Consider the following 27,891-nt stretch of genomic DNA (forward strand, 5'->3'; position numbering starts at 1 on the left):
AGTACAAAACTGTATTTTTAAGGGCCTGGTAGCCCAGTTTTATTTCAAAGCACAGTAAAGTTTACAAAGACATCAGGACCCATGCAGGGGGTTCCACCATTACTGTATCTTGCACACTCAATACTTTAGCCTCCTGGCTTACATTCTTGCCATACGGCTGATTCAGGCCTTTAGCCTAGGCCTTAGGTCTGCTCCTCAGACCCAAAAGAGTTTCCTAGAGTTAAGCTCTCTCCTAGCTCACTCCTGATCAGCGCCTTGCTGCTCTGTCACCAAGTACGTCTGCCTCTTGCAGACATGCATACTCTGGCTGCCCCCTGCAGCCTCTGACTCCTCTCAGAGGAATTGGAGTCCACCTGACTCCCATGCAGACTTCCTGTCTGTTGGGTGGAACCCTGAGCCAAAGCCAGGTCACAACTAAATAGCCCAGCACACAGGTGTGCAATCAGCGTACCTTTCCCTCCACAATCTGGCGTAAACCAGTAATCTTCCAGGTAGCACAGGGTCCTACTGCCACATATCCTCCCCCCTTGTCTCAAACACATAAACCCATCACTATGAATGGGACACCTCTGTGCCAGCCATTAGCTGCGTAGGCCCATTTCTTTTTCCGGGTATGTTTCCACCAGCACTTCACCTTGGCACCTCTGTGCCAACTATCAGCAGCAGGAGTCCTAATCTGCCCAACCTTTTTTCCTAAAGGGGCACTCCACCCACCTCTTCCAGGTGTGCTTCCACCAGCACTTCTTCCTAAACCATGGGCTCCCACTAACCTCTCTATCCCTTCTACCTTCTGGCCCCACCACAATGCACGGAGGAGTCCCCAGAATAATTTGACCACAGTGTCGGTTACATGCTGCTGAAGGATGTGCAGCAATTTGAAGGCTCCGATGTTGGTTCCCAGGTTGAGGAAGGGAGTAACATGAGCCTAGAGAGAGGGGGTGAAGGACAAGAAACTGGCAGTCCTGTTCCCCCAGCTGCAGCATACTGCCAAGTTTGCTCCAGTGACAAGGAGGTAGGGAATGATGAGGTCACTGACTGTACTTGGGTGCATGAGAGAAGAGAAGAGGAAAGAGAGGAGGAGGCGGAGAAGGAGGAGGAAGCAAACTCCAATGAGGCAGGATGTCCTCCAGGGGGCAGTTTAAGGGCAGCCACCCTATTGCATCACACCGCAGAGCTCTGCAGGTGCAGGGCGCTGCTGACTCCCCACTGACTTTTAAAAGTTCCTTGGTGTGGTCCTTTTTTCAACACTTGTGCAGCAGATCGCACCATTACTGTTTGCAACCTATGCCTGAAGCAGATCAAACATGGCCAGAACAGCAGCTGCTTGTGCACCACATGCTTGACCAGACATATGATGACCTGCCATGCAGTCTGTTGGCAACAGCACCTGAAAGACCCACATCATAGAAAAAGGCGGACTTCTCCTTGCTCCTCATCTGGGATCTCCGACCCTACTATACCTCCAGTCCTCTCAAAAACCTGCACTGAGAGAAATGAAGGTATAGCAATAGGTGTCACAAGTACTTGCAGCCAATCTGCTAGCAGTACACCACCAATTGATTTCAGCAGGCAAATTTCCCTACCCCAGTTGTTGAACCGTAAAAAGTAATTCGGTCCCAGCCACCCACATGCTCAGCTTCTAAATGCTAGCTTGGCCTAATTGCTAGCACTGCAACTACCGCCTTTTCAGCTGCAGAACTCATCCTGCCTTTGCAGAGGGAGCAGAGGATGAAACATCTTCAGGAGGCCTTGAAGAAAAGTTTGTGTAACGCATTTCCAGACCCTGGGAGATTACCATTTCCTGGTGCTGGAAAACGTGTTTCTGAGGCTTCGTTCGGTCAGAGGAAGAGCGGTGGAGAAGGTGGCTGGCTGACCGATGCCTTTAAACAGTTTTTCAGTCCTCAGCACCAAGGTCTGATAGGTTCAAGCAACCATCACCAGCGTCTGCATTATATGGCGCAGGAATATCTAGGGGCAAGAGCAGACTTGGAGACCTTTCCCACAGAGCATCCGCTGGGTTACTGGGTCTTGTGGATGGACCACTGGCCAGAACTTGCTCAATATGCAATCGAGCTACAGGCCTGTCCTGCATCCAGTGTGATTTCTGAATGCAGTGCTGCTGGAGGGTTTGTAAAGGATTAAAGAGTGCGCCTGTCCACAGACTCCGTTGATAGGCTTACATTTATAAAAAATGAATCAGTCTTTGAATTTGCTATGGATCTGGGATCCCTAAAGACTGTCTATGCAGCATATCCTATTCCTCCTGAATCTTGATGATGCTAGCTTCCAACAATATTTTTGGTTTAGGGCACCACCACCACCCAATGTCCAATTCTTCTGCCCCTTTTTAACAGAGGCATGTAATTAAAATTTTAGATACAATATTTAACAGCAGGGCCCGTTCCTGCGCCCAACAAGAGTAACTGCGAGGGGTTACAGTGTTGTGGCACCACCACCCAAGCCCCAATTTTTTGGGCATGTAATTAACATTTTTGAAATAATATTTAACAGCAGGGCCCGTTCCTGCGCCCAACAAGAGCAACTGTGAGGGGTTACAGTGTTGTGGCACCACCCACACCACTTAAGGCGCAATTTTTCTGTCCCTGTTTAACAGGGGCATGTAATTACATATTTTGAAATTATATATAAAAGCAGGGCCCGTTCCAGTGCCCAACAAGAGTAACTGTGAGGGGTTGCAGTATTGTGGAACCACCACCACACAAGGCCCAGTTTTTCTGCCCCTGTTTAACAGGGGCATGTAATTACAATTTTTGAAATAATATTTAACAGCGGGACCTGTTCCTGTGCCCAACAAGAGTAACTGTAAGGGGTTTCAGTGTTCTGGGACCACCAACACCTAAGGCTCAAATTTTCTGCAGAGTATATAGTGCAGTTTCTTATAGTATGTATACTGCAGTTCAGAGTATATAGGGCCTGGGGCACCCAATACCATTTTTTTGAAACATTTTGGCGCGGGGTTCCCCTTAATATCCACAAATTTTTTATGTATATTGCCGGGATCCGACAATACATTACAACCGCGAGCAATTTTAAATGACATTTCTTCCTTTAGAAATGTCATTTTGCTGTGGGACTGTTATGAACGATGGGAAAGATGCGCTACTTTACAGGCAGACTAAGGGGATCCCCAGGCACAATATTTAAAGCAATATTTCATTTTTATTATTTCACTTTAAGCATTATTAAAATCAATGCTCCTGGAAAAACTGCCTTTTTAAAACTTTTTTTTGCATTGATACATGTCCCCAGGGGCAGTACCCGGGTCCCTATACACCTTTTATGACAATAACTTGCATATAAGCCTTTAAAATGAGCACTTTTGATTTCGTATCCCATAGACTTTAACGGTGTTCGTGTGTTCGCACAAATTTTTTGTCTGTTCGCATGTTCTGCTGAGAACTGAACCGGGGGTGTTCAGCTCATCCCTACACGAATCATATGAATGTGAGGAAATCTCCAGCCGCTTGACATTCTTGGCACCTGTAGCCACCCATGTACTGTTAACTAGCCAGGCAGGACAAACAATTAATTTACATTACACAAACAAAACTAAGAAAAGTGTATAATTAGCTGTCAGGTACACATTTTCATTTTGAAGGTTATATACCCCCTCATTGAAGGACTTGTCTGAAGGGACAATGAAGAAACTTAACCCATTTTGGATTTACCAGTTCCTTCCAGATAGTGTTGGGCAAACCGTTCCACAGTGCTGCACAGTGCATTTTGTATATTTCAGTATAAGCTGGTTGTTAAGGAGCGGGGCCGGGAAGCCACCTTGGGACATGCTGGCATGCACCAGTCCGTGAAGCCACCAGGTGACATAGCCAGGTGGCCCTGCCTCTTACCTGTATAAGAACTGTCAAACGACGGAGCCTGCAGGAGGCAGCTAGCCTTCATGTTGGCAGGAGTGTTTTTATTTTTTTATATTTCGGGGGGGGGGGGGGGGGGCGGCTTGTGGTGTGATTGACAATGGATTTACATCAGGGGACACTTTTTTTTTGTTTTTATTACTTTTTGACACTTTTTGGGTGAATGGCAGAGCCCCCCTTGCCCCTAAGCACTCACACCCCCATGTTGAGGGCATGTGGTCTGGTATGGTTCAGGAGGGGGGCACTCACTCGTTCTCCCCCTTTCCTGACCTGCCAGGCTGCATGCCCGGATAAGGGTCTGGTATGGACTGGGGTCCCTCATTTTTGCTGCAGCATGTTCTATATGTGCTACAGATGTACCACTTTACAGGCAAACTAAGGGGATGTCCCAGGCACTACATTTAAAGAAATGTTTCATTTTTGTTGTTGCACTTTAAGCATTAATAAAATTACTGCTCCTGAAAAAACGATTATTTAAAAAAAAAATAAATAAAAAATTGCATTTATACACGTCCCCCAGGGCAGTACCAAGACCCCCTTACTCCTTTTATGGCTAATTACTTGCATATAAGCCTTCAAAATGGGCACTTTCGATTTTTTCTGTTCGGCTCCCATAGACTTCAATGGGGTTCCCCGTTCGGGTTAGAACTTTTCACCGTTTGGGAGTTCTGCTGCAAACAGGGGGGTGTTAAGCCCATCTCTACCTCCTGACAGTGATATTCCCTCTCACCTATCTGTATTTCTATAAGTTCTGAGGTTCTGCTCATTCCAGTATAGTATAGAACACAATTAAAGTAGAACTATAGGCAAAACATGTTTTTTTTTTATTTTGGATGAAGTAAGAGAGGTTTAAAACCCCTGTCAGATTTTTTTTTTTTTGCCATTTGTGTCCCATTGTGGAGATTTTCCTTCACTTCCTGTCCCACAGCCAAACAGGAAGTGAGATAATGTCCATGCAAATTAAAGGAATCCCTTGGGGACCCCTAGGTCAGCAGAAATAGTGTTCCCATTGGAAGATTTCCCCTTTATTACTTTTCTGGGGACAACCCAACATTTGGGATTTTCTTTTACTTTCACTTTCAATGCTAATGGTAAACAGGACAAATAGAGAGGGTGAATCTCCTTAATGGGAACACAGACAGCAATAAAACCTGACAGGTGTTCTAATCCCTCTCCATTCTATCCAAAACTAGAAGAAATGTTTTGCCCTTAGTTATACCTTATCAGGAAGGTAGAGGAAAATCGCTTCATAGATAGTTGTCATGGCAACTCAAGAATTTTAATGTAACGTCACTTTTTTTTTTTGTGGTGACATTGGTGATCAGAGCAATTAGAGAGTGAATCTTCCCAATGCGCACACAGACAGCAATAATACCAGCAGTGGTTCAAAACCCTCATTACTCTAAATTAAATTTGAAAAAAAATTGCCTTTAGTTATACTTTAACAATCTTATATACATTTTTGTATTTCTACATATTATTCCTATTTTAAGTATACTGAAAAGCCTGATTTCTGACCAAACCATTTATTTTGTTTTCAATAGAGCAGGGAAGGGTTCAAGCCCCTGTCAGGTTTTTATTGACATCTGTGTTTTGTTTGGCAGATCCCCTCTCCTTTCCTGTCAAGCAAGGAAGTAATGTAAAATTTCTCCAGCAGGGCAGAAAAAAACAACATAGGTTGGACTTGATGGACTTGTGTCTTTTTTCAACCTCACCTACTATTTTTAGTAGAGTGGGAAGGGATTTTTTTTTTGTTGCTATCCACATTCCCCATTCCTGGGACAGTCAATGCCACCATTTCTACAAGGATCACATGGACATGAAGTAAGTGAAAATCTCCCCAATAGAGTCAGAGAAAAAAAGAAATATAAACTTTGAACTCTTTTCTACTCTGCCCAAACCCAAGGAAAATAAATTTGCTGGAGTTAGGCTTACATGAAAAGCAAACAACCTACCAATTTCCTTGATGAAGCTGATATAAAATAGATTTCTGGAAAACTACAAGCTATGTACCCTTGCACGTGTACCTTCAATATTTAACATGTCTTCAAGTATATCTAAATTAAGCAAATAAGTAATAACTTACTCACATTGCCCCTTGGCTTATCATGAAAGAATATGACTGAATAAAATCCTCTGGACCTTGAAACTTCCTCCATTCATGCAAATTGTACTATTTCATCTTCTTGATATGAGTAATTTGCTTGGCTTTAACATACACTATATTACCAAAAGTATTGGGACGCCTACCTTTACACTCACATGAAGTTTAATGGCATCCCAGTCTTAGTCCGTAGGGTTCAATATTCAGTTGGCCCACCCTTTGCAGCTTTAACAGCTTCAACTCTTCTGGGAAGGCTGTCCAAAAGGTTTAGGAGTATGTCTATGGGAATGTTTGACCATTCTTCCAGAAGTGCATTTGTGAGGTCATGCACCGATGTTGGCATGAAGGCCTGGCTCGCAGTCTCCTCTCTAATTCATCCCAAAGGTGTTCTATCGCGTTGAGGTTAGGACTCTCTGCAGGCCAGTCAAGTTCCTCCACCCCAAACTCACTCATCCTTGTCTTTATGGACCTTGCTTTGTGCACTGGTGCGCAGTCATGTTGGAACAGGAAGGGGCCATCCCCAAACTCCCACAAAGTTGGGAGCATGAAATTGTCCAAAATGTCTTGGTATGCTGATGCCTTAGGATTTCCCTTCACTGGAACTAAGGGGCCAAGCCCAGCCCCTGAAAAACAACCCCACACTATAATCCACCAAATGATTTGGACCAGTGCACAAAGCAAGGTCCATAAAAACATGGATAAACTAGTTTGGGGTGGAGGAACTTGACTGACCTGCACAGATTCCTGACCTCAACCCAGTAGAACACCTTTTGGATGAATTAGAGCAGAACACAAGCGTAGAACACAAGCACCCGATGTAATTTCCGGGTGCTTGCGTTCCAGTTGTCGGAAACCCCTGCTCCAAGGTGAGGCACCATGTACAACATCACAGCTAGTTTTACAGGGCACCTAGGGAGATGGGACAAATTACTACATCACTTTCACAATTCTTCTTTAGGCCCTAAAGTACTTACTGCCAGAGTGGATGAAGGAGAAGGATAGGATTCCTCTGCTTCATCCGCAAACCTTTTGCCTTGAGGCAGGAGCACACTCTGGCCACCTAATCATAATGATGCTCCTAGGATAAGGATAGAAGGATAATCAAGTCAGATATTTCTGGGATGCAGCATCAGCATCCCAACTATGCAAACAGAATGCTCTGCGCATCTGTAAGAACATCATCAAATGCAAGACACAAGTTTAGATGATTGTAGCAAGCCATCACAACTAAAGAACAAGGGTCTAGGCATTTGCTCCAAGCAATCTATGAAAAGGGGAGCCCATCCTAACATTGGAGGGATCTCTCTTGAAGTAATCTGCTTAGACAGATTAAAGTTTTCACCAACAGACAAGTTAATTCAAACTGGGATTTAAGGGAGGACTCTAGCTGCCTGTCATTGGAATCCCAAAAAGTGAGTGTGACGGATCTCAGATACCCTGGCTGGGCACCTCCGCCAGACCTGTGTCTCCTGTTCTCCAAACGCACCCGCAGCTGGCAGACTCGCAATAACCAGCCCTTAACCCCCCAATCACGAGGCAAACCACACATGTGTTGAGGGTTAAACATGCAGAGCATAAACTGTTTACTAAGTACAAAACATACATCTTTAAACACAGTTAGGGACACTCCCCTTAGCCTTGTCATAGAGGGGGTAGGGGACAAGGAAGAACCAATGGAAACTCGACACAGAAACTACAGTTGAAACACACAAAGGGATTATAATAAGCAGTCAGCTCCTCCTTACACATCCCCCGCAGGGATGTGTCTCCACACCTTTTGTCTATGTGCCATGACCTAACATAATTAAACACAATAACAAGAGGGGGAGGATGGGGAGAAGGGATGAAGCATTTATAGAGACATCATTACATTATCCCAACGCCATTTTGTCCCCAAGTCTCTCGTTCCCTGCTGGTCCATAGTCTGTGGGTAGAAGGCCAGCCCACAACCCCCTCCAAAACACACAGTGACAGTGGGTTCTGTCACATTTCTCCGCTTTTAAAAACAGACTAACCAGGTCCCTGACCCTCAACAGGTCTGGACCTGTGTTAGTTACAAACTCCCACCCCAGGCAAACAGCAAAAGGAACAGTATAACTCTGGCGATGGGGAGCAAAACCGCACATACGGTCTCCCGTGAATAAAAACAGCCGTTGCAGAGTGGGACCGGCTGTCTGCACTGATCCGGGGCCAGGTTGCAGGTATTGGGGGGAGGTGAATAACTCTCTGTCCTGATGCCAGCACTTCAGCTGGTAGGAAACGTAGGCTGGTAGTGCTAAGCCGTTGGGGAGGAAGAGGTACTTGCTTTCATTCCGGTGTAGTTACCAGCCACTGGAGACTCTCCTAGACTCTCAATCTCTTTTTATGATGCTGGGCAGAGACCAATAGCGCTCTTCCCCGTAGCCAGCGCTTCTGCTGGGGGGACAGATCCAAAGGTAGAGATCAGCCGCTGGGGGGGGAAGGGTTTTCTCCCCTCCCAGTTCTGTGACCAGCCACTGGGGTGACTTCTCCCAAACCCTCCGAAAACGTACTGAGCACTGGACAGAGGCCCCATAGACAGCACTTCTACTGGGGGGATGAACACTGGGGTAGTCTCCAATTGCTGGGGAGGGAGAACGGTTTTCTCCACTCCTGGTGGGGATATCTGCTGCTGGGGAAACAGCTAACGGAGATCATCTCTCGGACTCTCCAGATCCAGCTCTGAGGGTGGGCAGAGGCCAGCGGCGCTCTGCCCCATAGCCAGCAGTTCGGCTGGGTCACCGGATGCAATACTCTGGGCTTGCTGCTGATCACATCTAACAGCCTTCCATCGCCCATCTTAATGCCCCCTTCTTTATGCTATAAGCTTGTCTCGCTGCCTGGGGAACCTCTGGTTTGCTCCAGTATTCTAGCACTCACAGTGCCCTCTGTATCTTCGCCACTTCTTCCATTGTGGTTAGGACGGGAAAACATAGGGGCACCCCCGGCCCCATTTCCTCCTCATCTTCGCGACTGTCCGCTACTTCTCCCGGACAATCCCAGGCAACGGGAGCCATGCTGGGCTGCTGATCACCGCTGAACAGTCGCTTGTAGGCGAACTCGAGCTCCCATTCCTGCTCGACCAGGAACTCCAATTCCTCCAGGTCACATGCCTCTTTGGGGAGGTCCAGTACCTCATCTTGGAAGTCCAGGATGTCTTCCAGCCGCCACTCCCCGTCGCTCCCAAAGTCTGGGTCTCTGTACATTATATGATGGAGCAGCCCCACATTGCCGTAGCCAACGCCTTCTGTTGGGCTGCCATCTGCTGTACCACCAGAGGGCTCTGTAGCTGGAGTCCAGCCTCATCTCCTCCCAGACCAATTTTTCAAGCTCTTTCTTCCACTCATCTCATGCTCGTTCTCTCAGGAACACCTCTCGCGCATGGTACTGTGTCCAGTACATCTCTGTGGAGGAGGGAAGGATCATCTCCTGATGGTGTTTCTCATTGCTTAGCGTCTCTTGCCAGAGTTGCCGGCAGATCGCATCCTCCCAGCCGAGCATGGTGCGCTCTATCACTGGTCCCCAATGTTGCTTCTGCATGCCTTGCAGCCTCCTCCCGAACTCTGTCTCATGCTGGCTGGTCCCTGTACCGCTCCTCGGCGGCTGCCCGGATTTTAAACCCCGATGGTGGTTTGGATGTCCCAGACTGCAGGAGACATCCCACCGCTGACACCAATGTGACGGATCTCAAATACCCCGGCTGGGTACCTCCGCCAGACCTATGTCTCCTGTTCTCCAAATGCACCCGCAGCCGGCAGACTCGCCATAACCAGCCCTTAACCCCCCAATCACGAGGCAAACCACACATGTGTTGAGGGTTAAACCTGCAGAGCATAAACTGTTTATTAAATACAAAACATACACCTTTAGACACAGTTAGGGACACTCCCCTTAGCCTTGTTATAGAGGGGGTAGGGGACAAGGAAGAACCAATGGAAACTCGACACTTGTACATTCAAACTACAGTTGAAACACACAAAGGGATTATGATAAGCAGTCAGCCCCTCCTTACACATCCCCCGCTGGGATGTGTCTCCACATCTTTTGTCTATGTGCCATGACCTAACATAATTAAACACAATAACAAGAGGGGGAGGATGGGGAGTAGGGATGCAGCTTATATAGAGACATCATTACATTATCCAAATGCCATTTTGTGCCCAAGTCTCTCGTTCCCTGCTGGGCTATAGTCTGTGGGGAGTAGGCCAGCCCACAACCCCTTCCAAAACACACAGTGACAGTGGGTTCCTTCACAGTGAGCACATCCCCAACCAGTCTAGTTGTATTCCTGCTAAGGTTGGTTACTGCTGTATCCATGGGGGAAAAGACCACTGACTACAAATTTCCTTTTAAAAAGGAAAGCTCCAACTCTCTTTTAGGTGGGGCCCAGGACCCTTCAGGGTGTTTTTATTATTATTATACACATAGGTGTGCACAGCCTACTGGATTAGGGTGTGCACTCTAAAGCTCAAACACACATGTGTGTGTCTGTGTCTACATGTATATGATCCCAGAACATTGATCTCCCTGCCGACACAGTGAAAGAGAAGTGCGTAAACACTTCTCTTATGGTGGCGCCAGTAAGAGGGAAATCTTTCCCATCTTCCTGCCAGGACACAGAGCGATAATGCTAATGCGCATGGGGTGATTAGGGTGTGTTCAGGCACATTCGGCACACCCAGTGTGCACGCCTATGATTATACAGGATTTATAGTGCAGTGCCAACAGTTTGTGCAGAGCCTTACAAGATAAAGACAGAAAGTTACAATACTTATTAATACAAGCGGGTTACAAGCTTACAGTCTAAAGGGAGGGGAAAAGACATTCATTGTAAAGGATGAGTTGATGAAGAAGGTAGAATTACAGTTTCAAGGTTGAGGCAGGATAGGCTTTCTTAAAGAAATTTGTTTTCAGAGATTATCTAAAAGGAACAGAATAGGAAAAATTTGGACCATATAATGCAATCCCGTCCTGTAGGCTTTGGTAAAATGCAGTATTGCAGCACAACTCCAGGCTGCGTTACAGTGAGAATAGGGCACATAGAAAGCTATTGTTTTCTGTGTGTACTAGCGGTGACTGGCATGCTTCCAGTGCAGAAAACTGCTGGTCACCGCTTTATATGTGAACTGGTATTAAGGCAGGAATGCTGACAAAGGTCCTGTTTTCAACTTCTCCCTCATCCAGTTACTTGCCAATTATATGCAAGTGGGGACTGCCACAAGAAGAAGTTACTCAGACTGAGAAAGACCCAAGGCAACTTTGGGTGCTCCAAGGAGAAAAATTAGGTGGCAAACAGTGGGTTTGGGATGACCTTGGGTTGTTTGGTCTAAACCCAGAAGCTGTCAGTGCTGGACCAATGAGCTGCAGGCACGGGATTCTGCACCTTGAAGCTACACATGGGGGATGCGTGTGGCCATATTAGGTCAATGATGTCATAAGCTTTCCCAAACCTTTGAGTGTTGTAGGAGCATGGAAATCACTGCCTGCAGCTCATTTCCCCAGCAATGATAGCTGCTTTTGGGGCTTAACTAAACATGGGTTCAGAATGAACCCCGAGCCGAACTTAAAGAGGAGCTCCAGGTTCCCCCCAAAAAATTTAAGGATAGCAGCTACGAATACTGTAGCTGCTGACTTTTAACGCAAAGACACTCACTTGTCCATGGATCCAGCAATGTCCTCACCCAAGCTGATTCTTCAATCGGCTTCGGGTGCGGGTGCTGACATCTCTAGTAAGTGAAACAGGAAGGGAAGCCTTGTGGTTTCACAGCCAGTTTCCTACTGCACATGCGCGAGCAGTGCTGTGCCTTGTGAATGGTCCCGTAGTCTTCTGGGACCTTTCATGTGTCCCGCAAGACTGCGAGGGAAGGAGGGGCGAACTGAGCTGGACGTGGGAGCCGGTACCTTTTAAAAACAGATACCCCCCCCCCCCCAAAAAAAAGTGTAAAATGTGGCAGTGGGGGAGGATGCAAACAAGCGGAACTTCCTCTTTTGGGTGAAGTTCAGCTTTAAGCTTCTCCTTGGTGGTTACACTGCGCTGACATTGAAAGGGACTTAAAGGGGCATATATAAATAGAATCCGATTCCACTTACTGAATACGCACCACACATACTGTATGCCACAGTTCTCACACACACAAAATCTACTTTAATAACTGTGCCACACGCAAGAGTTTCACACTCATATAAATATATAGTCTCAACACAGTCATTTTTTTGTACATCTCCAGGCAAAGCTTTTGTTATAGGATTTGAAATGGGGTGTGGAGTGGGGAATGGTTAGAACCCCTTTCAGGTTTCTAGTACTATCTGGGGCCCTGTTAAAAATGATCCTCACTTGCTGCGGGTACTTATGGGTGGCACTGATAGGCAGCACTGCTGGGCACTGCTGGGCACTGCTGGGCATTGACATCACTGGGTACTGATATGCGGCACTGATAAGCATCCCTGGTGGCACTGGCAGTGGTAGGCATTATGAGTGGGCACTGATTGGCAGCTGCCTGGGCATTGATTGGCAGCTGCTTTGGCACAGATTTGCATTTCCCTTGTGGTCTGGGGGGGGCATACCTGGTGGTCCAGTGTGGATGGCCATCCTGGTGGTGCTGGGCAGCATGATGGTTATCCTGGGCGGGATCCAAGGGGGGGCTGTGCTGATAAACAATCAACACAGAGCCCCCCTGTCAGGAGAGCCGCCGATCGCCTCTCCTCTACTCACGTCTGTCAGACGCGAGTGAGGAAAAGCCGATCAACGGCTCTTCCTGTTTACATCGTGATCAGCCGTGATTGGACACGGCTGATTACGTGGTAAAGAGCCTCCGTCAGAGGCTCTTTACCGAGATCAGTGTAGCAGTGTGTCAGACTGACACACCGCACCACTGATTGCCATGATGCGCGCCCCCACGGGCGCGCAGCGGCTGTTATCCTGCAGGATGTCATATGACGCCCAGTCAGGATAACTGAACCACCGCCCTGCCGTCATTAAAAGGTCGGCCCTCTTGTAAAAGCAATCAGAGCGGCTAACTAGGTGCTCGATTGGTATTACAAGCACCAGTAGGGGATGCTCTTTCTGGCTCTCCAGTCCCACCAGGAGACCCGAGCTACTAGCCAGCATGTCCGCAGGATCGGCTTTAAATGGGTCTCCACTATGGTAACCCGGAAGCAATGACATGACATCACTTCCGGTTTACCTGGATGTCAACTGTGCCATTTTTGAAAATCGAAATTTTTAAACACTGATCTTGGTGTTTAGAATGCTTTCAAGGGCAGAGGAGGGAATTGGGGTCTTATAGACCCAAGTTCCCCTTCATAAAGAGTACCTGTCACATCCCTATTGTTGCTGTCACAAAGGATGTTTACATTTCTTGTGACAGCAATAAAAAAATAAAAAAAATAAAGCAACAGTGTAAAAAAATAAAAATAAAATAAAGTAGGATTAAATAAAGTAAGTAAAGTGCCCCTGTCCCCAGCGCTAGAGCGCACGCACGCAAACAGCAAGCGTCCCAAACATGTGAGGTATCGCCTCGAACGTCATATAATTCTAGCACTAGACCTTTACTGTATATCTAAAGGAGTAACCTGTAAAGGCTTTAAAAACAATGCCTATGGATAGTACTGTTTACGTTGTTTGTTGCTGTTGCATGGGTGTGCGAAATTTTAAAGCATAACTTGTGTGGTATCTATTTACTCAGCATAACATCATCTTTTATATTTTACAAAGAAAAACAGGTTATGTATTGTGCTATTTTGCACTAGAATTTAAAAATTTTTATTCTTTCCCAAAAATTGCGTTTGAAAAACCGCTATGCAAATACTGTGACATAAAAAATTGCAAAACCCACCAATTTATTCTCTAGGGCCTCTTCTTTAAAATAATATATAATGTTTAGGGGTTCTTCTGAATAATTTTCTAGCAAAAGAGAAACTGATTGTTACATGTAAAGAAAAAGTGCCAGAAAAGGCCTGGCCTTCAAGTGGATAACAGAGGTTGAAAATATAGCAGGGCCAGGGCTTTTTTTCTCAAACAATAGGTGCTGGAACTCAACCATGACCCCCCAAAACCCCTCCCCCCAAACACACCCTCCAAATCACATCAAATTGTGGGTGTGGTCATATTTCACAAACAGTAGAAGGGTCTTAAAGGGGCATTAAAGCGGGGGTCCACCTATCTATCGTTTTTTTTTTTTTTTTTTAGTTCATTCACAAACTTTTCTTCTCAGCATTACATACTCACATATTGTGTGTAATATGTCCGCCTGTGTCAGATTTCGTCGGAAAGAATAACTTATATTATTCACTGCAGGCGGTTTCCATCTTCATTGTGGGCATTTGAAGCCCACAAGCATGTATTTCCTGGATGTGGTGAATGCTGTGCTCCCAGCATTCACCGCTCATTCCCGCACATGCTCAGTGGCATCCTGGGAAGCCTGAGACTAGCTCTCAGGAGTCTGGGAGAGGCTAGAAACACGCCTACTCCCACGGGAGGAGAAACAGGAAGTGCAAAGAAGAATAGAAAAATAAAAGGTAATTACAGCGATTTAAATTTTTTTAAACGGCATGTCAGCATCTAGGCAAGGAAGAAAATACATACAGATATTGTTCAAAATTTGGGTGGAACCCCGCTTTAAATACCAGGATTGCATTACATACAGAGTGCAGAGTTCATGGGGGTTACACACAGAGTGCATAGCTGTCACTTAAACTGAACTTCTGTGTTTACAAGTGATTGTGGTGAGAACCCCCCCCCCCCAAGGGTCTGAGCCAGAGGTGGTGGAACTGAGTTCCACCAAGTTCCCCCTGAAAAAAAGCCCTGAGCAGGGCTCTTGAAAAAGGTAGGAATTCTTTAAGTTCTGGTTTAGTGCACTGAAGATCAGGCTTAATGATTGTAAAATATATTTTTTTGAAGAAAAGAAAAATGGTGCAAAGATAAAGATTTACAGAAAAAGATATTATACAAAATAGACACTTGTACAGTAGCTGAAGCTAAATAAATGAGATTCAGAATGAAAAAGTACTTAATAAGTTTGCTGGTCTTTGGGGTCAGAATTTCTCAATGTGGTGTAGCGGTACCCCCCTAGGGGCTGCGGGTATGGTTGTAGCAATCTGCCAATCACCCTGCTGCCATCCCCTCATCAATCACCCAAAAGACAATTAACAGTCAGTTGCTCCGTTTTCTTACTTTTATTTGTGGGATGAAATTTGGAGAGATATTAGGGATGTATGAGATGCCCATAAAGATTTCAGAAGGCTAGGTTATCATCTATGGCCTTGGCCTTGTTAATGGATTTCCCCTATAGAATCCTTAATGCAGACTATTGCTTCTTCTGTTATCTATCTGACTAAAGATTTACTACTCACAGTCTCCAGTTAAACAAGGTGAATCACTCTGATTAATTCCCCTGTATTAGACTGATGTGTTATTCCTGTTACAAATAGAAAGCCAAAGGCCTATACCGCCTATCTTCCATGGCTCCATGAACTAACAGCCCCACAGTCTCTGGAAGTTATTGCAAACGTGAACTTGGCACATGATAAACGACAGACTATTGCTCCAGCCCATCCACTTCTGTCCATACTGTGTTCCCCGGCCACACAGCATGTTACGCTACTCTCTCCAGTACTTCTGCTTCTTCAACGTTACACTTACCTTCTCCTTTGTATCAAAGTCCTGTGTTCCCCCGTTACAGAAATCCGATAAGCTGGTCTACTTCTGCCGCTTTACTCCTACTTCCACCACTTGATCCTCTTTACAGTCAAGCACTGTGTTCCCCGGTCACAGAAATCTGGTGCACTCTGCAGAGATGAAGATCCTTCACTTTAGCTCCTTCCCCCGCAGCTCCTCCATCCCTCCTCCGAACGCGGCACATCCCCGCATGGGGATGTCCGGTATAGCACCTCAGCATGCCATGCTGTCTTTCCTGTGCTCCACAACTCCTCCCTGGAAGCATGTGACCCCAGCTTATATGGTAGGCCTGCCCCCTGCCAATGCAAATTAACGATTGGTCAGAGCCCCCCACATGAGCTGCCTGCCACTCAGGTCTCAAGTCCAGCCTCCCTTCCAGAACAATTCCACTGAAAGCAGGAGAGGATCTCTGAGCCAGAGTGTAGGTGGCCACACCCCCCACTATACTAACACTCCCACTCCCAAATCAAAACAACCAGGCCTGAAATAGAAATACAGGCCTGGCTAAATTGACCTGTATCTGAGCCCTACCACTAGAAAGAGACCAATCTAGCACCTACCTAAAAGTGGAGGGTGCTACAGTGGTTTTTAGGGTGGAACATGTAACATGTTCCTGCAGCCACTCAGCGATCCCCACACTCTTTGTGACAGCTGTACAGAGAGAAGTTCTCCTTACTGACTGTCACTTTTTGAAACAAGCGTGGCCATGCAGTGAACCGAATACATGGCCTTGTCATTCATTCACAGAGTTCTGTGCATGTATGAACTACAACTACAGACAGCCTTTTGGAGCTGTTGAGCGCTGTGGTAGTTATTTAACTCTTCCTGTCAGTGTGAAACTGCTTGTTCGTACAGTGTACAGACAGCCAGCTCACACTCACAGTCTGCAGGAGACCTGCACGGCTCCAGTGATCTGCTAATCGCTGTTGCAATGCTTTCCAGGCTCCTATAAAATACCTGCAAAAAAAGTGTATTTGTTATTTTTTTTAAAGGTGCACTTATCCTTTAAACCTGATCTAGTGTATCAAAATCATTGGCCCATAGAATGAATCTCTCTGCATGGGTGCATAACTTCAAAAGAAAATGGAGAACTGCCAAGCTGCAGTTGCATCAGCTTTTTGTGGCTCCTGAGGAGGGTGGTTGCCGAATTGACATAACCATTTGAAGGGTCTGCCGAGTGGCTGAGAGGGTGTAAACATTGTTATTACATTATTATACAGGATTTATATAGTGCCAACAGTTTGCACAGCACTTTACAAAATGTAGGCAGATGGTAGTTACAATATGATTTGATTCGATGATTTGATACAAAAGCAATCAGAAGGCCTTGATCATTAACCACTTGCAGATCAGCTTTCACATATATACTGCAGCAAGGCAGCTTGGTTTGTGCATGTGGTACTGTGGTACTGTGGGCAGATCCCCGTTCTGACAGGGGAGAAGAGAGAGATCAGCTGTTCTGCTCTCTACTCCTAGTCATTCTGTCCCCCATACAGTTAGAAACACCTCCCTAGGCAACACTTAACCCCTTCATCGCCCCCTAGTGTTAACCCCTTCCCTGACAGTTCCATTTATACAATGAGCAGTGCATTTTTATAGGACTGATCACTGTATTGGTGTCACTGGTCACCAAAAAGTGTTACTTAGGGTCAGATTTGACTAGTAAAAACAATAAAAAAAAAAAGTCCCTAAATCTTTCCCCTTTTTTGTAGACGCTATACCAATCAAGATATGCTTATTGCAATTTTTTTAACCAAAAATATGTAGCAGAATACATATGGGCCTAAATGGATAAATACATTTTATATATATATATATATATATATATATATATATATATATATATATATATATATATATATATATATATATATATATTTATTTATTTATTTATTTTTTTGATATGTATGTATTATAGCAGAAAGTAAAAAAAAACAATTTTTTTTTCAAAATTGTCAGTCTTTTTTTGTTTATAGCGCAAAAAATAAAAACCACAGAGGTGATCAAATACCACCAAAAGAAAGCTAGATTTGTGGGAAAAAAGGACATCAATTTTGTTTGGGTACAACGTCGCACGACTACACAATTGTCAGTTAAAGTGACGCAGTGCCGTATTGCAAAAAATTACCTGGTCATTAAGGGGGCAAATCCTTCCTGGGCTGATGGAGAAAGTAAAAGTTCACTTTTAGTTAGAGGTAGAATAGGCCTCTCTGAAGAGATGGGTTTTCAGGGATCGCCAAAGGTGGACAGAGCATTAGTTAGTCAGACGGATTGGTGTTGGAATTTCCAGAAGATGGAAGAGGCTCTTGAGAAGTTCCAGAGGCAAGCATGGGAGCAGGTGATAGGCTAGAGAGCAGGAGGTTTTGGGGGACCTGAAGAGAGGAGTTTGGTTGGTATTTCAATGATTGATTTGGTATGTTTATCATCATTTCATTCACTCCCTCAGATACAGCTTTCTAAATGCATCCATATCTTCACACAGGTTACAGTCTGCTGCTAACCAATATATTATTGTGTAAACTGGAATTACCTTTTGAATGAATCTAAATAGGATATATATCAGATAGCTATATCACTTCAAGGAGATGGAATATGTCTAATCTGCCTACTTTATATAAAAACAAAGGGGATGAAAACGGGCAAAAGAGCCCTAAGTCGGACTTTAGAGGAAACACTGGACGATAATGCAATTAAAGGATATATTTTATTGATACAAAATACAATGATGCAAGAAGAACATAACAGAATGAGATGAAATTTTAACTCACTGTGCACGATTTTAATTCTCATTATTAATTCTCAAATACCACCAAAATAAAGCTCTATTTGTGGGGGAAAAAAAACATAAAAATTTCAGCTGGGTACAGTGTTGAATGACCTCGCAATTGTCATTCAAAGTGAGACAGCGCTGAAAACTAAAAAATTGGTCTGGGCATGAAGAGGGTGAAAATGCCCTGTACTTAAGTGGTTAATTGCATTATCGTCCAGTGTTGCATCTAAAGTCTGACCTAGGGCTTATTTTGCCCATTTTCCTCCCCTTTGTTTTTATATCCATTATTTACGGATATGGCCATAGGAGTGTTTTTGCTTCAGTTACAAACAAACCTACCGTATATAATAGCCTGGTCATGTTTAGTATTTGGTTAATCATGATGTATTGATACAGTCAGCTGACTGTATTAACATAGTTTTATTACATCAGAATTTATGAAACGTATAGATATTGTTATCATCCCTTTAAGATAAAGCATTTTCAGATCAAGGGGACTTGCTGGCTACTGCCAAACTATTCCCACAGATCACAAAACTATAAAAGCACCATCTATGAAATTAGCAGATCACTACATTCATATTTTATAAAGAAATACTAGAAAGAGGCCTTATACGTTCCCATCAGCATTTTTATGGTCTATTACAGAACTAAGCTATAGGAAATACTGAAATGAAAGTATTTTTCTTTTATGTGTCTTCACAGGAAGCAAGCTGTGGATATGTGATTGTTCTAATGGCTTTATTCTGGTGCACGGAGGCCCTCCCGCTTGCTGTCACTGCACTATTTCCAGTTGTGCTATTCCCTATGATGGGTATCATGGACTCAACAGCGGTATAAAGCATTATTTTACTGTATAGTAACATTACTGAAAATTGTATACAGTCTAGCAGCAATATTTGGGTGTGATAACTAACCAACTAACTCATAACAACAAAACTGTGTAAAAAAGTATAGCTTTATTCATACAAAAACCTCTGAAAGTATTAACCACACTAGTGTCATCATAAAATAGAGAAAGTGTGGATATGCATCTTAAAACATGCCTTTGGAAAAAAAACCCCACAAATATAGTTATCCCATTGTAGGTATCTATATTGCGCCATATTGCATAATATTTGAACAATCAATGTTGGAAAACATACCTCATTTTGAAATGATATTACGTATGCATTGAACCTTGAATTCAACATAAAAGCATGTACAGATTTAAGCTTTGGTCCCCTGTATCCAGGTACTGTATATACAAATGTAGCACCCTGCCCTAGACTGGCTAAATTTAGTTTTTGGCTCTGCTCAGATGTACTCATATGAGCATCAATTTAATTTTCAGACCTTGTTATGTCTGTCCCTAAGCCTGGTGGTTAATTACTCCTGCTTGCATCTGAAAGAAGCTTTTAAAAATAGAGTAGGTTATGGATTATGAGCAGGGCCGGACTTACCATTGGGCTTGACTGGGCTCAAGCCCATGGGCCCCGCCCAATAGGGGGCCCCGGCCCATTTAAGTTTTAAATATCTTCATATATCTTCAGCTAGATCGGATGAAACAGCGGTGACTCATACTGGTCCTCACTTGGCTGCAGCGCTGCTTTGCCCGAGTCTCTCTCTCTGTCTCAACAGCCGATCAGTGGCGCAGAGAGAGAGACTCTAATGTGAAATTACGCAGGACGGACCAGGAGGAGCCTGGAGGTGGGTGGAGCTGCGCCGTTGGCTTGGCAACCCTGCACTCGTTGCTAGCGCCTGGGCCGCCTGGCATCTAGCAACAAGTGACGTCATTGAGTCAGTCACGTTGGACTCGGAGTCTCAGACTCAGAGCCAATGTGACCGTGACAGGAGCTGCCTGGAGCGGAGGAGCCTGCCTAAGTGTATCTGTCTTTCCCGGGCTGATAGGCAGTTGTTGCTGCAGTCTGGCACTGTGTGGCAGAGGCCAGCAATCTTCCTCCTCCGTGCCGCCCATGAGTGTTTGGCCCTCCCACCGGCAGCACCTCCTCCATCTTGTCCATACAGTCACTCACACTGACTGCAGGACTCCACCCCTGGTGAGTGTTGGCTCCACCCACCTCCTCCCTCCATCTTGTCCACCTTGCAGTCTGCAGAGCGTTGTGGATACAAGAAGTAGAAGGCTGCGGACATTGACAGTGAAATTAGTGGACCCAACCAACTGGACTCCATTGCTCCTGCATGGGAGCCCCTCCCCCCACCAGAGCACCCAATTAATTGACTAAAAGTGAGTAAAAAAAAAAAAAAAAAAGAATGAATTCATGTGTCAAGTCAAAAAGCAAAATACATGTGTGCCATTATGTATGAAAATAAAATGCCCTTTTAGTCTTGACTTGTTCAATCCTAACCCCTTGACCTTTTACCCCCCCGACCAGGCCATTTTTTGCGATACTGCGCTGCGTTGCTTTAACTGACTGACAATTGCGCGGTTGTGCAACGTTGTAACCCAAGTAAAATTGACGTTCCTTTTTTCACACTCACTTACGTACTACACACACACACACACACAATTTATCTTGCACTTTGTTCAATTAGTTATTTTGCTATATTCTTGCAATTGATTTACAAGTTATTTGTTTGTTTTTCAATATGTTTTCCAGGTAAATAAGTGTTTTATTCTCATTCTGACCAAGACATTTGTGCATTGCAATAAACACATGATCACTTTGAACTTTTTGAATCATTATTTATTTATTGGAAAAAAAGTTTTTCAAGCTTCAATCAGTGGTCATATAAATAGATTATTACGTTTTTTTTAACATATAACACTGTCTACAGTACCAGTCAACATTTTGTTCTATTTAAAGTAATGTATAGAAGGTAGGGCCCGAAAGTGACTCAAGCCTAGGGGCCCCCACCATCCTAAGTCCTGCCCTGGTTATAAGTATTTATCAGATCCTAGCCAATCCCTGAGAGGGAGGCCCAGAAGGTATGGCCGGGGAGAAGATAAATGTTTGGCATGGTCTGATCAGAGCTCTCTCTCCTGGGGTCTCCCCCGGAAGGCAGCCTGTGTGTTACAGAAGAGCTGTTGTTGTTAGGCCTCAGCATGTGCTTGGCTGAGGTCCTTGGGGGAACCTGGACTTAGAGAGACTTGCTGGAAGACGGGCTGAAGAAGGAACACTTTCACTGAAGAATGTCACAGGGAAACTGGTTGGGGAGCTGTCTCATGCCATTTTGAGTAGGACCTTTCTCCTAAAGCTGCAGGTGTACCAGTACTTCAAGAGTTAGATGCCAGAGGTTGCTACAAGGACTGTGACTGCTCATACAGAGTCTCAGATTAGCTGGCTGTCACCTCTACTTTCAGAAATACTTAAGGCTGCTACTGAAGGGCACTGGGACTGTCACTGAAACAGGACTTTGCTAGGAGTTTGTGCTCCTATACCTGAATGTGTTTTTGGAGTACCCTGCACCCACATTCCTCTACCCACCTGTGTTCAAATACCGCTAAAAAAATTCTAAATGACATCCCTAGACTGAGTCTGAAGTTTGTCAGTGTGCCCTGAAATTGGTACCTAAGCTGGCAGCCTCTCTACAGGTAAGGGAGACCCAGGTTATTTCCAGATCACTACATACCTGGATATGGGGGACCAAAGCCTAAAAAAGAAAAAGGAAAAAAAAAGGAATTGGGGGATTTAGAGGAGGCAGAAATCAATATAAACCACTTTCTTGAGTTAGCAATACATACTTTAATAAAAATATGTTTTTTTTAACTAGAGTTCAATTTTAAAGTGACCAGTTGTTTTTATTTCAAATTTACAACATACACAAGCTTCACTTCTCCATTCAGAGAGGACAATTCGATGGAAATAAGGAAAATAAACATGAAGTAATTTAAAGGGAGCAAGAATGATCAGTACAAAGCCCATACAGAAAGTTAATTGCCAGTCTAATATACAGTATATTAATCACTTTGGGTTCCTCTCTGGCTGCCCTGAGGCACATTACCGTTACTGCCTGCTAGAGCTACAGTTTAATGTTATAAACCTAGGCTCATAGTAGCCCTATCTATATATTGAGTGGACCAAAAGTAAGATGGGGGCCAGTTGTGCCTTTACTTTACTTTTGGAATTAAACAGAGCCCCCTTTAAGGCTTTGGGGAAAAGAACCAACAAAAGGACCTTAAAATTGGTGTGCAAATATGGGTCTAACAGTGGTCTAACAGTGGCAAGAAAAAATGGCCCTGGCTTGGTGGTATCACTGAAATGAATAAATGTCCCTGAGTCAGTAGTGTCAATGAAAAGAAAAAAATGCACCTGCTTTGGTCGTGTTAGTGTAGCAAAAACCCCTGCAGGAGCTGCTGTATTTTAATTGGGCCTGTACTCTGCTTCGCTACCCCTTTGGTTTCTCTCAATCCCATTTGACACAGCTGTGATGTAATATAGTGTGCAGTAAAAACCTTTAAAGACAATTTCACAATACACAATGTAACATACCTTTTTGTCTTTACCTTTGATCGCCAGTCTCCACTTGGCTGATAATGCAAAGGAAAACAACACTCACACAAAATTACTTCAACAAGAACTTTGTTTACTGTATTTGCTTTCAAGTAGAACACTACAATAGTTGTACTGTCAGGCCAACGTAGCGTGACAGTCAACAGATTTCAGCTTACAAAGATATTATACAGATATAGAGTGTTTGAATTTACTTGCCAGTATTGTGCTAAGGAAAATAGGATAAATAACAGAGTGAACTGATTTCACTATGAGTACTGTCCCATCCTTTGCACGCTGTATAACTATAAAGAAATCAAATGCCGATTTGATAAAGTATATTACAATATTTAGGGAGCTCCCATTACTTGATATCACAGTACTTCAATATGGCAGTGAAACACAAAGCCTTGTGTTTAATTAGACAGTCCTTCTTTTTGTCTTTCTTCGGCTAGCTATGAATAAAGTGAATTTGTAATCCAAGGGTTAATGGCTCCTGATAAAAACAAGCTGTATATTGAATCAAAGTTATGGTACAGCAGCACTGCAACTATCTTTGATGCCAATGACACAGTACCAGATCCTCAATGAGATACAGGCCTGGGGCCTATTTTTAACTCAGTCTAATCCTTTGACTTGCTTGTGGGACAATGGATCCCAGCAACTCTGTATTGTACAGGCAAACGTGTAAAAGTGCACAAAGGAAACTTTTGGGCAACAGCCCTCTCACCCAACCAGGTCAGCATTGTCAGAAAGTTCTGCTCTGGGGTACTGGGTCCTGACTCCGGCCGGCCGGTACCTCTGCGCTGCTCCGCTCCAAAAAACGAGACACTCCGACACACTCAGATGACTCCGATGGGCTCCTTTGGCTCCTTCCCAGTCTTGCCCCGCTGTCAGCCCAGCTCTCTGGTGTGTCACAGTATCGCTGCTCAGATCGGTCTTCCGTGGAGGTAGCCCACACTGCGCTGGAGACCTCACATAGATCCTCCCAGGCTGGCCATGCGTTCCAAGAGAGCTAAGAAGGCTCTCCTGATGTTCATGGGAATTAATGGGCATTATAGGTATGTCAAGTTAATGTCTAATGTAAACAAACAAACACTTCCATGTTAACTTCTTGAACGATGAAAAAATAAAGATTCAGTCCTAGCATATTTTGGCCACTAGATGGCGCCAGATGCTAAGCTATAACATACATCAATTTTATATATCAAAAATGTGACCGTTACACACTCCCCCTGCTTGATCTCTTTGGTCCCTAAAGAGATGTAAGATTTTGTTTCTGTTACACATTTTTGTTTCTATACGGTTACACAAAACCGACAGGGGAGCTTCCCACCAATTTTCACATGACAGGGAGCTGTTCTGTGCATTCACAGCTGACACTTTAGTGTCGTGTACAAGTGTGTCAGTAGGTGAGACAGGGTTTTGGTTTTCTGAGTCAAAAGCAAGAGTATCAGGCCTTTCAGGGTTTCTCCTGGCAGTAAAATTAGTTCCTTCAGAACACTCACCCAATGTCTCATAAGTTAGTCTCTTTGTGGGACGAATAACTCCTTTGGTCCTCTGTGCTTTTGGCGTTTCAGGTAAGCTGGTATGTTCCTCAACTCCACCTTTTTCTTGTGGCTCAGAATCAGAATCAGCACTTAGATCTCCCAAATCGGTTTCTGGTAGAAAAACTTGAGACTCCTCTGGATCGTCTCTTGGTCTACTTTTGGGTATGAATTCAGGAGCCTCCGGTCTAAGAATTCCACCATCCTCTCTCCCTGCTTGGAATGAAAGGTTCACTTCAGGTGGCCACAACCAACTTATCTCCGTCTCCACTCCTTCTTCTTCAGTAGCTGAAGATTCAGGCCTAAGTCTGGTTACTGGTCTGTGTACAACAGTGGATGTGGATGGCAGCTCCTCTTGTGCGGTAATCCTGACTGCTTCCGTGAGAGGCAAGAGGTGATTATGGTGCCAAGTCTTTATTGGCCCAGGGCTTCCTTCTGGCCGGATTTCATATACTGGGAGTTCTGGAAGTTTCTTGCACACAGTATATGGTTGTGATTTCCAGTAATCAGCCGGTTTGTGTTTGCCTGGTATTCCCAAATTCCTTAACAGAACTCGGTCACCGGGTTGTAAATCTTGAGATCAAAGTTCTTTTTGTTTCTGTACCCTCTGCGGTCTGATGTGACTTGAGCTTTATCGTAAGCAGTTTTCAAACTCTCCCTCAACCTATCTACATATCCTCTGTGAGAAGTCGCTGAAGTATGATCCAGACTGGTTCCAAAAGCCAAATCCACTGGTAGTCTGGCTTCTCTGCCAAACATTAACCGGTAGGGGGAATATCCTGTTGCATCACACTTTGTACTATTATATGCGTGTACTAATGCAGTAATGTGCCTGCTCCAATATGGTTTTTGCTCAGATGTCAGGGTTCCCATCATATTTAAAAGAGTCCGGTTAAATCTTTCCGGCTGAGGGTCACCTTGTGGATGGTATGGGGTGGTTCTAGATTTCCGAATACCTAAAAGATCCAACAACTTTTGAATCAGAGTACTTTCGAAGTCTCTCCCTTGATCAGAATCAATTCGCTGTGGTAGACCATAATGGACAAAGAACTTTTCCACCAGAACCTTCGCCACTGTAGAGGCCTGTTGGTCTTTAATAGGGAATGCTTGAGCATAATGAGTAAAGTGATCGGTAACTATTAGAATGTTCCCCTTTCCACTTAAGTCGGATTCCACACACAGGAAATCTACACAGACCAGCTCCATCGGTCCTTGGCTCTCCAAATGGCCCATAGGGGCAGCTTTCTGAGGCAAGGTCTTCCTCTGTATACATCAGAGGCATGAGTGACAGTAACCCTCTACTTCAGTCCTCATATAGGGCCAGTAGACCCTGTCCTTCACCAGCTGGAAAGTCCATTCCGCTCCCAAATGGCCGTGATGGTCATGCAGAGCAATCAGTACCTTCTCTCGATGCTTTTCCGGTAAGAACAGTTGCCACTTTTCTTCACCGTCATCAGAGGGGCCCCTTCGGTAGACCACCCCTTGTTTGAGCTGTAATAGATCCCATTCTTTGTGTAAGACGCGAGCTTCCTTTTTTGTGCTTTTAAGAAGTAGGTCCGGGTTTTTTCTCTACAAAGCCTTCAGTGACAGACTACAAAGTGGGTCTTCCTCTTGGTCCAACTGAAGATCCCTTCTTGAAAGCTTTTGTAAACCCTCTTCTGCAATCTGAGTGACATCACAGTAACACTTAGGCACTCCAGCAGTAGACACTCCAACTTCTTCTGCCCTAGCCCCACCTTTATTTTGCTGTTGTGCTCCATCACAAAGGGCTCTCACTCCTTCTGGGGTGAGCTGGGTCCATTCTTCTGTTCGACCCTGGGAGCAGTGAGGTTGTCTTGATAATGCATCTGCATCTCTATTCCCAATTCCTGGTCTATACTTCTAGCTGAATGTGTACTCTGAGAGTGCAGCCAACCACCTATGTCCAGTGGCATCCAACTTTGCTTTGGTAAGCAAGTAAGTAAGTGGGTTATTGTCTGTTTTAACCACGAACTCTGCACCATACAGGTAATCCTTGAGTTTATCTACCACAGCCCATTTTAAAGCCAGGCATTCCAGTTTGTGAGTGGGATAGTTCTGCTCAGCGGGGACTAGACTTCTGCTCACATAGGTGATGGGTCTTTGTTGTCCATCATGTTCCTGATAAAGCACTCCGCCCAGCCCGTCTCAACTAGCATCCACATGCAATTCATAGGATTTAGTAGGGTCTGCATAGGCTAGTAAGGCTCCATTTCAGCTGTTTGAAAGCCTCTTCACACTGTGGAGTCCATTCTTCTTGGATGGACTCTTTCTTCTTTCTGGGGCCTTCCTTTGGCTTCCCCAAGCCTTCTGAGTCTGAGCCAGTTCCCTCTTGATTTTTCAACAGCTCGGTGAGTGGGTGGGCTATCTTAGCAAACCCTTCCACAAACTGCCCCTAATAAGAACAGAACCCAAGAAAGGATCTAAGTTTGGTCACATTGGTCGGTCTAGGCCAAGAGGTAACGGCCTCCAATTTCTGCAGGTCTGTTGCCACTACTTCAACGGATACAATGTGGCCCAAGTAATTCACTGAAGGTTGGTAAAAGTGACACTTCTCCAGGGAGAGCTTCAGGCCTTTGTCATGTAATTTCTTCAAGACCTTCTCCAGGCGCTCTTCGTGCTCCTCCAGTGTTCTGCCAAACACTATAACATCGTCTAAATAGACCAACACCTCAATCAGGTTCATGTCACCCACTGTCTTCTCCATTAATCGCTGGAAGGTTGCTGGGGCCTTAGACAGACCTTGGGGCATTCGATTAAACTCGAAGAATCCTATGGGGGTAATAAAAGTGGTCTTCACTCTATCTTCAGGACACATGGGGATCTGATAGTACCCACTCTTAAGATCTAGCACACTGAACCACTTTGCTCCTGTTAAACTCTGTAGGGCATCCTCTATCCGAGGTGTGGTGTACTGGTCTGGGATGGTCCTTCGATTTAGTGTCCGGTAGTCAATGCATACTCGCAAAGAGCCATTCTTTTTCCTTAGGAGGCATATGGACTCCGGGACTCTCGGATAATCCCCATTTTTAGCTCAGCCAGCTGCTCCCGTAGGTCTTCTAGATCTCCCAACGGGATCCGTCTTACCGTTTCACGGAAAGGTTTATCTTCTTCTAACCTGATTTTGTGTTCGGCACTCTTTGCAAGTCCCACATTGAACTCGCTTCTTGAGAAAGCAGTCCTCTATCTCAGGAGCTGATTCTTCGCTCTCTCCATCCAGGCAGGGGTAAGAGGTGTGTTCTTTGGTTAGAACTCTTTTAGGGGAATCTCTCTATCCTGTTCTCCCATGATGCCACTCGGTGAGACTGGGGTTGCTGGACTGACCTGCCCCAGCAGTACTCTGGCAGGTACCATTACAGGCAAAGCTGTTGTGTTGTGAATACTGATGGAGATATGTCCCTTACTTCTCTTCAGCGCCTTTGTTGACAACACTTC

General features: G+C 44.8%; 1 protein-coding gene across 1 annotated transcript in view; it reads left to right on the forward strand.

Moving 5' to 3' along the window:
• SLC13A2 (solute carrier family 13 member 2) overlaps positions 1–27,891 on the forward strand; it is a 123,995-nt gene that overhangs the window by 23,926 nt on the left and 72,178 nt on the right. Inside the window, exon 2 of the mRNA XM_073616762.1 lies at positions 19,164–19,292. Within this exon, the coding sequence (XP_073472863.1) occupies positions 19,164–19,292 (129 nt within the window). The remainder of the gene's footprint in view (positions 1–19,163; positions 19,293–27,891) is intronic.

This window comes from Aquarana catesbeiana, linkage group LG02 (genome assembly GCF_042186555.1).
Source record: "Aquarana catesbeiana isolate 2022-GZ linkage group LG02, ASM4218655v1, whole genome shotgun sequence".
In the NCBI taxonomy this organism is placed as follows: Eukaryota; Metazoa; Chordata; class Amphibia; order Anura; family Ranidae; genus Aquarana; species Aquarana catesbeiana.